Genomic DNA, 16272 nt, shown 5'->3' with positions numbered 1-16272 from the left:
ACTGTCGGAACTAGAAGTACTAGCATTTCGCTACACTCGCATTAACATCTGCTAACCATGTGCATGTGACCATTCAAATGTGATTTTAGTGAACAGGGAGTACAGGAGGGGATTGAGAACGCACCCCTGAGGGGCCCCTGTGTTGAGGATCAGCGTGGCGGATGTGTTGTTACCTACCCTTACCACCTGGTGGCGGCCCGTCAGGAAGTGCAGGATCCAGTTGCAGAGGGAGGTGTTTAGTCCCAGGGTCCTTAGCTTATTGATGAGCTTTGAGGGCACTATGGTGTTGAACGCTGAGCTGTAGTCAAAGAATAGCATTCTCACATAGATGTTCCTTTGTCCAGGTGGAAAAGGGGCAGTGTGGAGTGCAATAGAGATTGCATAATCTGTTGGGGTGGTATGCAAATTGGAGTGAGTGTGTCTAGGGTTTCTGGAATAATGGTGTTATGAACCATAACCAGCTTTTCAAAGCACTTCATGGCTACAGGTCGGTAGTCATTTATGCAGGTTACCTTTGTTCTTGGGCACCGGGACTATGGTCTGCTTGAAACATGTTGGTATTAGACTCGGTCATGGAGAGGTTGAAAATGTCAGTGAAGACACTTGCCAGTTGGTTGCTCGGAGTACACATCCTGGTACTCCTGGCCCTGTTGACCTGTTTAAAGGTCTTACTGACAGCGGCTACGGCCGTACAGAACAACTGACGCTCTCATTCATGCTTGAGTTTTACTTGCCTCGACGCGAGCATAGAAGTAATTTAGCTCATCCGGTAGGCTTGTGTCACTGGGCTGTGCTTCCCTTTGTCGTCTGTAATACTTTGCAAGCCCTGCCACATACGACAAGCGTCGCAGCCGGTGTAGTTCGACTCAATCTTAGTCCTGTATTGAAGAATTGCCTGTTTGATGGTTTGTCAGAGGGCATAGCGGGATTTCTCATAAGCTTCTGGGTTAGAGTTCCGCTCCTTGAATGCGGCAGCTCTCCCCTTTTAGCTCAGTGCGGATGTTGCCTGTAATCCATGGCTTCTCGTTGGAGTATGTACGTACAGTCACTGTGGGGATGACGTCATCTATGTACTTTTTGATGAATCCAGTCACTGACGTGGTGTACTCCTCAATGCCATGGGAAGAATCTCGGAACATATTCCAGTCTGTGCTAGCAAAACAGTCCTGTAGCTTAGCATCTGCTTTCTGACCACTTTCTTATTGACGAAGTCACTTGTGCTTCCTGCTTTAGTTTTTGTAAGCAGGAATCAGGAGGTTAGAATTATGGTCAGATTTGCCAAATTGAGGGAGAGCTTTGTACATGTCTCTGGAGTTTTTCCCCCTCTGGTTGCACATTTAACATGCTGGTAGAACAGATTTGAGTTTTCCTGTATTAAAGTCCCCTGCCACTAGCTGCTGGGTTTATTACACTCAACAGTTTCCCGTGTGTAATCAAGAATGGTTCAGCACCCAATGGACATCCAGCCAGCCAACTTGACACAACCGTGGAAAGCATTGTCAACATTGGCCAGCATCCTTGTGGAACACTTTCGACACCTTCTAGTCCATGCCCCAATGAATTTAGACTGTTCTGAGGGCAACAGAAGGTGCAATTCAATACTAGTAAGGTGTTCCTAATGTTTTGTACACTGTGATAATATATCAACCGAGTGTGTAGGTTTTCCAATAACAGCAGAAGGAACAATGGCGGCTTTACTCTAGCGCAAAAACTCTCTCTTGAGCCCCCACCTATCCACTTACGCAATGTGATCTTTCACGCTCATTTTTCAAAATAAAAGCCTGAAACTATGTCTAAAGACTGACACCTTAGGGAAGCCAGAGAGAAATAAATCTGGGTAATATCCCTTTAAATGGAGGATAGGCATGCATAGGAACAGAATGGTTTCAAAATAAGAGGCACTTCCTGATTGGATTTTCCTCAGGGTTTTGCCTGCAATATCAGTTCTGTTATACTCAGACAGTATTTTGACAGTTTTCTATCCTAATCTGTCAATTATGTGCATATTCTAGCATCTGGTCCTGAGAAATAGGCCGTTTACTTTGGGAACGTTATTTTTCCAAGCATAAAAATAGTGCCCCCTAGCTTCAAGAGGTTAAGAACCTCTCCACAATGGCCAAGAACAGAGAGCTGTGTAGGGACATCAGGGATAGAATTGTAGACCTGCACAAGGCTGGGATGGGCTACAGGACAATAGACAAGCAGCTTGGTGAGAAGGCAACAACTGTTGGTGCAATTATTAGAAAATGGAAGAAGTTCAAGATGACGGTCAATCACCCTCGGTCTGGGGCTCCATGCAAGATCTCACCTCGTGGTGATTCCATCATCAATGATCATGAGGAAGGTGAGGGATCAGCCCAGAGCTACACGGCAGGACCTGGTCAATGACCTGAAGAGAGCTGGGACCACAATCTCAAAGAGAACCATTAATAACACACTACGCCGTCATGGATTAAAATCCTGCAGCGCACGCAAGGTGCCCCTGCTCAAGCCAGCGCATGTCCAGGCCCGTCTGAAGTTTGCCGATGACCATCTGGATGATCCAGAGGAGGAATGGGAGAATGTCGTGGTCTGATGAGACAAAAATAGCTTTTTGGTCTAAACTCCACTTGCCGTGTTTGGAGGAAGAAGGATGAGTACAACCCCAAGAACACCAACCGTGAAGCATGGAGGTGGAAACATCATTCTTTGGATATGCTTTTCTGCAAAGGGGACAGGACGATTGCACCGTATTGAGGGGAGGATGGATGGGGCCATGTATTGCGAGATCTTGGCCAACAACCACCTTCCCTCAGTAAGAGCATTGAAGATGGCTCGTGGCTGGGTCTTCCAGCATGACAACGACCTGAAACACACAGCCAGGGCAACTAAGGAGTGGCTCCGTAAGAAGCATTTCAAGGTCCTGGAGTGGCCTAGCCAGTCTCCAGACCTGAACTCAATAGAAAATCTTTGGCAGGAGCTGAAAGTCCGTATTGCTCAGCGACAGCCCTGAATGCTGAAGGATCTGGAGAAGGTCTGTATGGAGGAGTGGGCCAAAATCCCTGCTGCAGTGTGTGCAAACCTGGTCAAGAACTACAGGAAACGTATGATCTCTAATTGCAAACAAAGGTTTCTGTACCAAATATTAGGTTCTGCTTTTCTGATGTCTCAAATACTTATGTCATGCAATAAAATGCGAATGAATTACTTAAAAATCATACAATGTTATTTTCTGGATTTTTGTTTTAGATTCCGTCTCTCACAGTTGAAGTGTACCTATGATAAAAATTACAGACCTCTACATGCTTTGTAAGTAGGAAACACTGACAATTTTGCAGGTTATCAAATACTTGTTCTCCCCACTGTGTGGTATATGTGTGTGTATGTATATATATATATATATATATATATATATATATATATATATATATATATATATATATATATATATATATATATATATATATATATATATATATATATATATATATAAAAAATATCACACACAGTGCACTCGGAAAGTATTCTGACCCCATGACTTTTTCCACATTTTGTTACGTTACAGCCTTATTCTAAAATTGATTAAACACTACCCATAATGAAAAGGAAACTGTTTTTAGAATTGTTTGCAAATGTTTAAGAAACTGTCACATTTACATAATTATTCAGACCCTTTATTCAGTACTTTGATAAAGAAGCTTTGTCAGCGATTACTTCCTTGAATCTTCTTGGGTATGACGCTACAAGCTTGGCACACCTGTATTTGGGGAGTTTCTCCTATTCTTCTCTGCAAATCCTCTCAAGCTCTGTCAGGTTAGATGGGGAGTGTCGCTGCACAGCTTTTTTCAGGTCTCTCCAGAGATGTTTGATCGGGTTTAAGTCCGGGCTCTGGCTGGGCCATTCAAGGACATTCAGAGACTTGTCCCAAAGCCACTCCTGCGTTGCCACTCTGACTCCTGAGAGTCTTTTAGGTGCCTTTTGGCAAAGTCCAAGTGGGCTTTTGTGCCTCTTCTACCATGGGCCACTCTACCATAAAGGCCTGATTGGTGGATTGCTGCAGAGATGGTTGTCCTACTGGAAGGTTCTCCCATCTCCCCAGAAACTCTGGAGCTCTGTCAGTGACCATTGGGTTCTTGGTCACCTCCCTGACCAAGGCCCTTCTCCCCGGATTGCTCAGTTTGGCCGGGCAGCCAGCACTAGGAAGCGTCTTGATGATTCCAAACTTCTTCCATTTCATGGAGGCCACTGTGTTCTTGGGAACCTTCGATGCTGCAGAAATGTTTTGGTACCCTTCCCCAGATCTGTGCCTCGGCACAATCCTGTCTCAATCTACAGACAATTCCTTCGACCTCATGGCTTGGTTTTTGCTCTGACATGCACTGTCAACTGTGGGACCTTTTTATATAGACAGGTGTGTGCCTTTCCAAATCATGTCCAATCAATTGAATTTACCACAGGTGGACTCCAATCATGTTTTAGAAACACCTCAAGGATGATCAATGGAAACAGAATGCAGCTGATCTCAATTTTGAGTCTCAATGGGTCTGAATACTTATGTAAATAAGGTATTTGTTTTATTTTTAATACATTTGCAAAAATATCTAAACTTGTTTTTGCTTTGTCATTATGGGGTATTTTGTGTAGATTGACACTTTTAGAATAAGGCTGTAATGTAATAAAATGTGGAAGAATTCTAATAGTATACACTGCCAGGGTTGTCCTCTCTCACAGGCCAATCACAATCAAGCAATCTCTGTGTTTCTTTGTCTTTTTGGCAGGCAAGCCCAAGCTTGGCCGAGAGCTGGGGCGGGGTCAGTATGGAGTGGTCTATCTGTGTGACAGCTGGGGGGGACGCTACCCCTGCGCTCTGAAGTCTGTGGTACCGCCCGACGACAAGCACTGGAACGATCTGGCTCTAGAGTTTCACTACACCAGGTGAGACGGCCCAGCCAGCAGAGAGGGAAGGATTTAAAGACAACCTGCTGCTTTGGCTTGTCATATGGTCACACCTGTGCCATGGATTTCAGCCATACCCTTTTAGTTTGTAGTTTCAACCATAGTTTGTCCTAGCATTTCAATACAGCACACCTTTAAACTGAGACCTGAGGTAGTAATAGAAAGTTTTAAAAAAAGTTTACTTATTTTTTGATATTGAAATTTGTCTCTACTCAAGTGAAGAATAGTCCTCCAATAACCAACAGTGGTGCGACTCATTTGTCACCAACTAAACTCTTTATTGGTGGTGACATGTCTTTGTATAGCGCATGTACTGGATAAATCGCCACACCCTCTAGGACACGCAATGGGCTCATTTGAGTAGTAAGGTGCAAGCTACCGACTAGACAAAAGTTGAGTGAAGTCGGGGAGTTGAATCTGCAACATCAAAGTCTGAAACGGATGTGGTTTTCCAACATCTAGGCTCAGTGCCACATGGCAGTGTTGCAATTGTTTCTAAATGTTTTTCTTTGTAATATTGAATTAAACATGTCTCCAACCCCCATATCACACACTCAAACTGTACATATGTGTGTACATCGTACTATCAATTGGTGAGACTCAAATCACATTTAATTGCACATAACCACTGTATACATGAATCGCGGCAAAGTTGGTTCCTGTTTCAGTCACGCCTTTGGTCAAGTTTGGGTGGGTTAAACAAAAACACCTTAATTATTGGTTGACAATAGACCCTCTGACAATGCAGGTGATGAAGTTGAAGAAATTTGCAGTCAGTACTTCATGACCTTTGATCACATGGTTTTTGGTTAATGTAGTTGTCGTGTTGGGCAATTTGTATCCCCATAATGCAACACACTTTAAGGTGGTGACCACTTGACAAAAGTGATCTGCTCGGACACGCCCATAGATTTGGGTTATCAATTAATTTTGGCCCGCTGCCATACTGCCTGTGGCGCCCTGCGCTACAAGTCCCAGCATGCACTGCCAACGTGCTTCATGCCAAACGGCAGTGCATTGGAGTGTCTGAAAGTGGGTGTGTCAACAGAAGTGGGTGTGTCAACAAGTTGGTTTATGGAAAGCGAATCAGCTAATTTAGCAGACTCATTTTAGCTAAGCCTAGGCCTTTTCCTAAATGTCAACTCATTCTCCTAACCTGTCACATTAATGATCCTAACCTCCTACGTAAACATTAAGCTGACAAGAGGTGCACCTGGCTATGGCCGGGCCGGTCTAACCAATAATGGAGTGCAGGATGTTACACCAGTTGCTGTTGATCCACACAGCTGTTGATCCACCCACTGATGTTACACACACAGCTGTTGATCAACCCACTTCTTTTGCAACGCCCACTTTTTTTAAACACTCCATGTATGCAGTTACCCATACTTGGTACATTGCCACACACACACACCTTCATTACCGTTCTTCTGGCAGCACGATTGCAGATTGTCTTTTTCAAAATAAGGGCCCCCCTACAAAGACATGTTAAACCATGTTTTTAACAGCATTGCAACCATCTTAATTTATTTTTATTTTTTAAATGCATTGTTAATTTGGCTTTTTTATATTGTATTTATACCAGCTTTTATTTGGAAAGTTTACACCAATATTGGTTTGTTGAAAGCTGTGTAGGCTATATGTTAAGATATGCAGTTTTAATAAAATACAAATATATGTAATTGGATTTAGTCAGAGTACAAAACTTAGACTAATTTATTTTGCTGAGCAATTAGATTTTATTTGACTAGTCAAGTCAGTTTAGAACAAATTCTTATTTACAATGACTGCCAAACCTGAACGACGCTGGGCCAATTGCGCCGCTCAATCATCATGGCCTGATGTGATGCAGCCTGGATTTGAACCAGGGACTGCAGTGATGCCTCTTGCACCAAGATGCAGTGCCTTAGGCAACTCGGGAGCCCCCACCCGGGTTTAATACGGAGCTGGTGACTCCTTACTCCATTCACTTACCTGCAATGCAATACACGGCATATGAATTATACACTGTGCATTCAGAAAGCATTCAGACCCCTTGACATTTTCCACATTTTGTTACGTTACAGCCTTATTCTAAAAATGGATTAAATAAATATATCCTAGTCAATCTGCACACAATACCACATAATGACAAAGTGAAGTTATTATTTTTTAAATAAAATAAACATATTAAACAAACATTCCGACCCTTTGCTATGAGACTCGCAATTGAGCTCCGGTGCATCTTGTTTCCATTGATCATCCTTGAGATGTTTCTACAACTTGATTGGAGTCCACCTATGGTAAATTCAATTGCTTGGACATGATTTGGAAAGGCACACACCTGTTTTATATAAGGACCCAGAGTTGATAGTGCATGTCTGAGCAAAAACCAAGCCATGGGGTCGAAGGAATTGTTCATAAACAGGATTGTTTCGAGGTACAGATCTTGGGAATGGTACCAAAGAAAGTCTGCAGCATTGACTGTCCCCAAGAACAGTGGCCTCCATTCTTAAATGGAGGAAGTTTGGAACCCCCAAACCTGAGCAATTGGGGGAAAGGACCTTGGTCAGGGAGGTGACCAAGAACCTGATGGTCACTCTGACAGAGCTCTACAGTGCCTCTGAAGATGGTTGTCCTTCTGGAAGGTTCTCCCATCTCTGCAGTACTCCACCAACCAGGCCTTTATGGTAGAGTGGCCAGATGGACTCCACTGCTCAGTAAAAGGCACATGACAGCCCGTTTGGAGTTTGCCAAAAGGCACCTAAAGGACTCTGACCATGAGAAACAAGATTCTCTGGTTTGATGAAAAATAAGATTGAACTCTTTGGCCTGAATGCCAAGCGTCACGTCTGGAGGAAATCTGGCACCATCCCTACGGTGAAGCGTAGGTGGCAGCATCATGCTGTGGGAATGTTTTTCAGCGGCAGGGACTGGGAGATTAGTCTGGATCGAGGGAAAGATGAACGGCGTAAAGTACAGAGAGATCCTTGATGAAAACCTGCTCAGGACCTCAGACTGGGTGGCGAAGGTTCACGTTCCAACAGGACAACAACCCTAAGCACACAGCCAAGACAATGCAGGAGTGGCTTTGGGACAAGTCTCCTTGAGTGGCCCAGTCAGAGCCCGGACTTGAACCCGGTCGAACGTCTCTGGAGAGACCTGAAAATAGCTCCTCATCCAGCTTGAGAGGATCTGCAGAGAAGAATAGGAGAAACTACCCAAATACAGATGTGTCAAGCTTGTCGCGTCATACCCAAGAGGGGACTTAGCCAAAAGTGCTTTAACAGGTACTGCGTAAAGGGTCTGAATACTTATGTAAATGTGATATTTCACTTTTTAAAAATTAATTTGCCAAACTTTATAACTTGTTTTTGCTTTGTCATTATGGAGTATTGTATGTAGATTTAATCAATTTTCTTAAGTCCCATTTATAGCATGAGGGGAGGAGGGAAAGTGCACAGACACGCCATATTCCTAGGCTACTAAAATGTTGCAGTCTGGCTTTGGGTTTTAAAGCTTGACAATGAATAACCAAAAGAGAACCTGCAACAGAACACCATGCAAAGGGGAAACAACTGCACAACATTTTAGCACATCATGCAGCAAAATCATAAAACTTACCTAGCTACCTTTTTGTTATTTACAGTTTTTAAATACTTTTTGATTAGGGTCAAAGCATACTATGCACATCTGCAAGTAGGCCTATATTAGCAAAGGCTTGACAAATAGGCCTATATTTACTATGTTAAATCACATTTTATTTGTCACATGCTTTGTAAACAAAATATGTCGACTAACAGTGAAATGCTTACCTAGGGGTCCTTTTCCAACAATGGAGAGTTGAAAAATATACAATAACAAAATAGAAAGTGACGCAAGGAATAAGTACACATTTAATAACAATAACATGGCTATATTCATGGAGTACCAGTACTGATTTGATGTGCAGGGGTAGGAGGTAATTTTCTGCATTTTGTGTTATAGCCTGAATTGATTAAATTGGGAGATTGTCACTGGCCTTCACACAATACCTTGTAATGCCAAAGTGGATTTGTTTTTTGAAATTTGTACACATTAATTACAAATGGAAAAACTTAAATGTCTTGTCTAAGTATTCAGCTCCTCCTTTGTTATAGCCAGCTTAAATCTGTTCAGGGGTAGAAATGTGCTTAAGTCACAAGTTGCATGGACTGTGTAATAATAGTTTTTATTATGATTTTTTGAATGACTACCTCATCTCTGTACACCACACATACAACTATCTGTAAGGTTCCTCAGTAGAGCAGTGAATTTCATACACAGAACAGGGAGGGTTTCCAATGCCTCGCCAAGAAGGGCACCTAACGATAGATGGGTAAACAATTTTAAAAGCACACATTGAACATCCCTTTGAACATGAAGTAATTAATTACACTTTGGATGGTGAATCAATACACCCAGTCACTACAAAGACACAGGCGTCCTTCCTAACTCTGTTGCCTTAGAGGAAGGAAACCGCTCAGGGATTTCACCATGAGGCCAATGGTGACTTTAAAACAGTTAATGCAGAAAGGAAATGTCATAGTCATTGTGGAAATTGACCCACAAAGAGCCTATTGTGAATAATATATATATATATATATATATATATATATATTTTTAAAGCTTGTTTTACTCAGTTTCTAAACAAATAAAATTTTACCAATAACTATGGCCTCAAAACAGTTAACTATATAATTTTGATATCATGGATGGTCAGTCCTTGCATCCATAGCTCTGTCTATACATTTTTAGAGAAGTTATTTCTCCAGCCCCGTCCCTCAGCTTAGTACCGCACTAAGGCCGGTGAGACTGCTTTGTTATTGTTTCTACCGCCATATTGCTGCTTTAAAGCTCACTAATGCAGGTCATGGAGAAGTAACTTCTCATGTGGCCAGATTTCAGTGTTGGAACTGGTCTGCCCCCCTGTGGCTGTCAGAAGAATTTCATACACATGCAGCTGGAAAGGAAAAGTTGTGGTGTGTGCTAGTGAGCACTGTAAAAAGATTAGGAAACCAGATGTAATAATATGATAATTGAAGACCTTATTTCTCATACTCTTTTGTGTATGGCTGCAGGTCCCTCCCTAAACATGAGCGTCTGGTGGATCTCCACGGCTCGGTGATTGACCACACTTACGGTGGGGGCTCCAGCATTGCTGTGCTGCTCATAATGGAGAGGCTTCACAGAGACCTCTACACAGGCTTGAAGGTAACCAGCAGACTCGCATATCTACCATGTACTCTATCTCTTCTATCACAGGTCTGCCTGATCCCATGCCTCAGTGTCTCCTTTTCCTCTCTCTCCCAGGCTGGTTTATCACTAAAGGAGAGACTCCGGATCGCTCTGGACGTGGTGGAAGGCATTCGCTTCCTGCATGGTCAGGGGCTTCTACACCGAGACATTAAACTAAAGAACGTTCTAGTGAGTAAGGGTTAAAGGTGCTTTCTCTAATCATGCTGAATGTGTAACACTAGTGTTGTTTACCACATTGTCAAATCATATCACTTCAATTGTTTCCATTGATTTAATTTTAGACGTAGTTCTAATGTTGAACTGAGTTCAACTGTGGTCATGGCTGACTGGCCACAGTAGAAACTCTCTCCATTATTTCAGCATTCATATTCCAGCTGTGCTGCTTGCTTATGTAAGAATAGCCCCTCCCTGCTTACACAGTATGATGTTTGGCGGTGGAACGAAAGGGCTGGGTTTGAATGAATAAACAAGTTGTAGGTGTGTCAAGGCTTGGCCCCTCAGAACATGCTCCATGGCTAAATATGTGGATGCTTCATATTGTGTATTTACGGTCTTATGTATTGCGTTCTCATCAATGTTAGTCCATTATAGCCTAGTTAGTTAAATATGGTGAACATTTTTGTAGTCCACATGTTCTAATTTCATTGCTTCAATATGGAAATGCATTGTTAACCAGGCTAGAGCATTCACACTGAGCTAGGGGCTAAACATACTGTAAATGGCTAGAGCATTCACACTGATCTAGGGGCTAGGCATACTGTAAATGGCTAGAGCGTTCACACTGATCTAGGGGCTAGGCATACTGTAAATGGCTAGAGCATTCACACTGAGCTAGGGGCTAGGCATACTGTAAATGGCTAGGCATACTGTAAATTGCAGTCTGGACAAACGTAGTTATTAAGCTATTAAGGCTGGAAAAGATGGTGTATAATTCGAATCAAATTCTGATAGCCTATTTAAAACAAGCTTTGTTATGACTAAATACAGTTTTACATTTGAGTAATTTAGCAGAAATCTTACCAGAGCGATGTAGTTAGTGCATTTATCTTAAGATTGCTAGGTGGGACAACCACATATCAGTCTTATTAGTAAGTACATTTTCCCTCAAGGCAGTGATCAGCAAAGTCGGCCAGTGAGTCGGCCAAGATCCGGTATAAATAGAAAGGGGGAATGTTCACTCACCATTTTTCATAAACATAATGGAACCATCTTCCAGATCATATTTTCACTTCTCCAGAAATAGCAGACAAAATGTAATTGCATTTGAGCCATGTTCTTTCTAATAAGTTTGATCTTGTTTTTTGTTTAATTTGATTATAAAACGGTCTGCTTTTTAAACCAACTATTTCTAAATTGGATCGGGTCAGAAGCATGATATCATGAATCGCTTCTTTTCCATTGCAGTGTGGTGCAACATGGTCTCAGAGCATTTCGCATTCTGTACGTAAATCCGGGACACTATATTTAGTATGTTACGTTTCCTATGGTAGCTATTAATTTGTGGATGTCCAACCATTTTGTATGATGTGTAACCAATTACAATTTGTATTATGTTACAAATTTGCTAGCTAACGTTAGCTAAGCTAGGGGTTAAGTTTAGAAGTTTGGCTAAAGGGTTAGCTAAAATTTTGTCTTTGCAACGTAGCTAAAAAGTAATTGGAAAGTTGCTAATTAGTTTAAATGCTAAAGTTGTTTAACCTTTGGGTTGCTAGACATTTGTGTTATACCATCTATGTAACATATCGTACTAATTTGATTGTCCCGGATTTACTATGTTACATGTAGTCTGTGTGCACACGTAAGCCTACATGTCTTTACACACAACATTCGCACGTCTATCCAAAATACTCGGCGCCTGTCAATTGTATCGTTACCTATCTGCTGTTGATATAGCATTCTAGGGGGTTTGGAGCACAGGTCTTTGGTAATTGAACGAGGTGTGCTCTTTGAAAATGGGGATGGATAAAATGCAAGCAAAACTAATTATTTGTGTGAATAGTGAGGAAAGCATGAGGGCAAAACCTACCATATTTCAAAGCACTCTCAGACCATTTAAACCCCTTTTTCTTTAGAGGCTACTTGGCTAATGGCCTGGTTAAAGAAGCGCCTATGTGATGCTGCTAAACAAGCCTTGATTAAGGCTAAGCTTGGTTTTTAATCAAATTAAACGAAATGGGGGAAGAGGAAACAATCGTTTGTTTCTAAATACGAGATTCACCGGCACAAAATGCGTATCTCTTTTCCATGGGTGCTGCGCGTCATGGTTGGACAGGCTGCGCTTCCGTTCTCTAAATCAATTGTATTACTGTTAAGACCAGCAAAAAGCAGGTCTTAACTTCCCATTAGAGCTTAATGAAATTGTCATGTTTTGAATGTGTTAAAGACACACCTCATATGTCCACCACTCCCACCTCGGTGCAAGTCAGCTGATGTTACAGGTAAAATGCCAGTGCACCAGTTTTTACATGATGAAATTGCAAACTAATGTGCCGTTTGACACTTGTGCCTCCTTAGCGCCAGCCGCAAATCGAGTTCTGTATGTGCAAGACCTCGTGTATCCTTTGAGAAACCAATATTTATGATCCTGACATGTCACGTCTTGTACACATCTTGCTAAGTGTTCCAAATGTGTTCCGCTCCTCTGGCCCTCAGTTGGACAAGCAGAACCGGGCCAAGATCACAGACCTGGGCTTCTGTAAGCCAGAGGCCATGATGTCTGGCAGCATCGTAGGAACCCCCATCCACATGGCCCCAGAGCTCTTTACAGGTCAAATATCCTGTTACTCAGTCATAGTATTGCGTCATAGACCACCTCTCATTCTAGGCTCTTTGATTTAACCACAAGTCTGACCTCTTTCTTCAGGAAAGTATGATAATTCTGTGGACGTCTATGCCTTTGGAATCCTGTTCTGGTATCTCTGCACTGGCTCTGTCAAACTCCCAGAGTCCTTTGAGAAATGCTCCAGCAAGGACCAGTTGTGGAATAACGTTAAAAAAGGTAATGTAGAATTAAAGCTCGCGCAGACCCATATCTAAAATACTAACTGGATATGATCAAGATTTCAGCTTGCTGTAACACTTGTATTTTATCCAGGACTTAGTGTGTAGTTTCTGTTGACTGAATTGGGCTAGAGCTGCCAGGGCCTCAATTGTGCCCATGTTTTCAGGCGCGAGGCCTGAGCGGTTGGTCAGCTTTGATGAGGAATGCTGGCAGCTGATGGAGGCCTGCTGGAATGGAGACCCTTCCCAGAGGCCCCTGCTCGGCATCGTAGAGCCCAGCCTGCAAAGCATCATGGTACGGCTTTGTAAATGTGGCTCGCATCAGAAAAGCAGCAGCCTGGAGGACTCAAACTGACACAAGCGGACCAGACTGTTGCAAAGGATTACGGTCAAAAGAAAAGTAATTTGTTGTATTTATGAAAAAAGAAAAAAAAAGATATGACCAAGACAGTTTCCTCTTCCTTTAAAGGAGTTAAATATACACTATTTAAGATGAACTGAAACCGGACAAACATGTTCACATGTTTATAGATGTTTGTGTCGTGTGTATTTGTATAGTACAAACTGTCTAGCATACACTATGCTTTCCTCCATGCTAATTGCTACTTGGTTATAGAATTGTTACTAGATATGAAATGTTTAAAAAAATATATAATTTTAGATTGTATTAATTGAATTCCTGCATCTATGCAATTCCAACTTTTTTTAAATAAATGATATTGAAAAAATAATCAATTTTTGCTTCACTCTTTACATAGGGTTCTGTTGTATTTATGAAGATGCTGACATGGAATTGTTTTGCTATTTGACTCGAAGTATATTAAAAAAAAAAATCCCATGAGTGAAGACTGGGTACAATGCACAGAAGCCCACCTTAGTGTAGTCTCAATTTATGCTCTAGTCCCGGGGGGGGCGACAACTTTTATACCTAAACAATGTGTCCCTCTCGCATTAGGTGGGAGCTGCAGCCCATTGAGGAAATACTCAGTGCAAGTTAACATTGTTTGGGTTGCAGTTCAGCATTCTACTACACAGTTCAATACAAATTCTTGGGCTATATGTGACATCCATGGAATGCTCTTATTAGCCTATTTCCCCGGAAAGAAAAACAATATCACATCGAATTTGTGAATTCACAGAAAACTACTACAGGTCTTGGTTTTAAGCAGTTGATTGCTTTGCGCTCCAATTATGATGAACTGTTTGTACAATCCAGATCATGGGAAAAAAGTTGCTACTCCCTATCTAGTGCTTCAGTTGAGTAAACAAACTGATTCACCAGGAACCTGAATGGTTGCACTCATTTGTAGGCCTGATTCAAATGTTAACCTTTATCATAGTGTTTTCAACAATTGGCAATGCACCTTGACAGTATCATGAATGCTTTGATGTCATTTTAGGCCGCACCAGTGCACAGTTCTCAGGAACTTAATTCTGATAGAAAAATAACAGGTTCTCTTTTCATACACATCAAATTGCCTGAACTGCTTTTTATAAGTGGGAATGTAGAGGTGTACAGTTTATGCAACATGATTCAATTGAAGATGAATTAGTGTTTCTTTTTACAGAACTCTTCACAGTAAAATTGGAATACATGTCAGTATTACAGCACGTATTTTACAAAAACAATGGAACGATCTAATCTATAAAATACAAAGTCGCTGATTCAAATGAAAGCATATCCCCTTGGACAAAAACGGGAGCATTCTCAGTTTATACAAAAATTCAAAAGTAAAGATATCAAAAGTTCTTGACACGCAGGCTCTTTTCCTCCAATGATAATGCAATAAAATGAAGGCGAAATGGTGGAGAAAGGCAGATATTCTCACCTCTAGTGTCTGTATGACAGCTGACTAGTCGCTGTTGCCTTTAAACATCCTTCAGTAGTGAGAGAAACTGTTTACAGAGTGCTTCCATTACGGGGCGTGACCCCATGGCCTCCAGCCACACTTCAACAGGAGTCCTTTCCTCCAGTGTAGTGGTTTGGGTGGAGCTGTTCATCCCTCTGCAGAGACCTGTTCAGTCTAAAGACATTTTGTACTGACTCTTCCTGTCCACCAGCTCAGGCTGGCAGCTTCCTGAGACCGGAGTGGAGAAATGAGTTCTCTCTACAGCAAAACTCAAATGGACTTCAGAATAACTAAATCCTTGAACAAAACAACTGTACAGGTGACCCTTTCTGATATTAAACTAGTTGAGGAAATTCCCTGAACTTTTTAAATCTTACAGCTAAATGACTCAGCCAAAGGAGGACTTCATTGTTCTTAATCTCCGGAGTTTGAAACACAACCACAATAAACAAAACAACAATCAGCTCCAGTAACTACCAGCACACCTGGCCGGGTAGTGTAAATTATTTTAAAAAGTGCATCACTTCAAGTATGTAAACAATGATTTACAAAGAGCGACTCATTCCATCAGTGTGCTCGAGCCTGGGCCCTTGCAGAGACTCCTGAGGTTTTGGCACTCATGCGCGCGTGCACTCAGAAAAAAATTGGGGTTGGAGAGAGGGTACTCCATGGATCTCCAGGTGAGGACAGTCCAACGCTGTCTGTTTTTCAGACATCAGCTCCTGTTACTCAGAGAAAAGTAAGCATGGCGATGAGGGCCGAGGCTCTATGACCTGCAAAGACACACCCCTCCGTCAGCCGGCTCATATGGAGGGGTTGCGGTGGCTGCTGGGAAAATGGAGGGTGGGTGGATGGGGGACAAACATTACAAAACACAGGGGAAACAGAAAACAATGAATGAGAATGATTCACGTACGTACACACAGTGTGAGAGGTGATAACCAAATTATATGGGATTATTATTTTGGTTATAAGGGATGAAGGATCGATCGATAAGAAGACAATGATCCTGATTTCAAATGAGGATCAAGTGCTTCAGTGAATAAAATTAAAGAATAGGAATCTATGTTTTTTGGAGGGAGAGAGAGAGAGGACAGATATTGATGGTTAGTAAGCTACAAATACTCTGCACTGTAGACACTGGTCATAAAATGATTTTGCTTCTATTAAAGACACTTGTATTTAGCAGTTTATATAATGGTTCCAAACAGTGTGTATTAACTCATCAAAA

At 41.9% G+C, this 16272-nt stretch overlaps 2 protein-coding genes across 6 annotated transcripts in view; one reads left to right on the top strand and one right to left on the bottom strand.

Annotated features, from left to right (window-relative positions):
* dstyk (dual serine/threonine and tyrosine protein kinase) overlaps window positions 1-13922 on the top strand; it is a 43939-nt gene extending 30017 nt beyond the window's left edge. For 2 of the 3 annotated variants that reach the window (XM_020490205.2, XM_031819576.1), the window contains 6 exons: window positions 4758-4914; window positions 10014-10146; window positions 10246-10359; window positions 12844-12958; window positions 13055-13189; window positions 13359-13713. In XM_020490205.2, the coding sequence (XP_020345794.1) occupies window positions 4758-4914; window positions 10014-10146; window positions 10246-10359; window positions 12844-12958; window positions 13055-13189; window positions 13359-13546 (842 nt within the window). In that variant the 3' untranslated portion in view covers window positions 13547-13713. Of the gene's footprint in view, window positions 1-4757; window positions 4915-10013; window positions 10147-10245; window positions 10360-12843; window positions 12959-13054; window positions 13190-13358 lie in introns of all 3 variants that reach the window. The other variant, XM_020490197.2, reaches the window with a different exon arrangement.
* celsr2 (cadherin, EGF LAG seven-pass G-type receptor 2) overlaps window positions 13696-16272 on the bottom strand; it is a 78653-nt gene continuing 76076 nt past the window's right edge. The window contains exon 34 of one of the 3 annotated variants that reach the window (XM_031819382.1): window positions 13696-15869. In XM_031819382.1, coding sequence (XP_031675242.1) covers window positions 15845-15869 — 25 coding nt within the window. In that variant the 3' untranslated portion in view covers window positions 13696-15844. The remainder of the gene's footprint in view (window positions 15870-16272) is intronic. The other 2 variants (XM_031819423.1, XM_031819458.1) reach the window with 2 other exon arrangements.

This window comes from Oncorhynchus kisutch, linkage group LG1, assembly GCF_002021735.2.
Source record: "Oncorhynchus kisutch isolate 150728-3 linkage group LG1, Okis_V2, whole genome shotgun sequence".
NCBI lineage: Eukaryota > Metazoa > Chordata > Actinopteri > Salmoniformes > Salmonidae > Oncorhynchus > Oncorhynchus kisutch.
The sequence above is the reverse complement of the archived record's forward strand: the minus strand, read 5'-3'. Positions and strand labels throughout refer to the sequence as shown.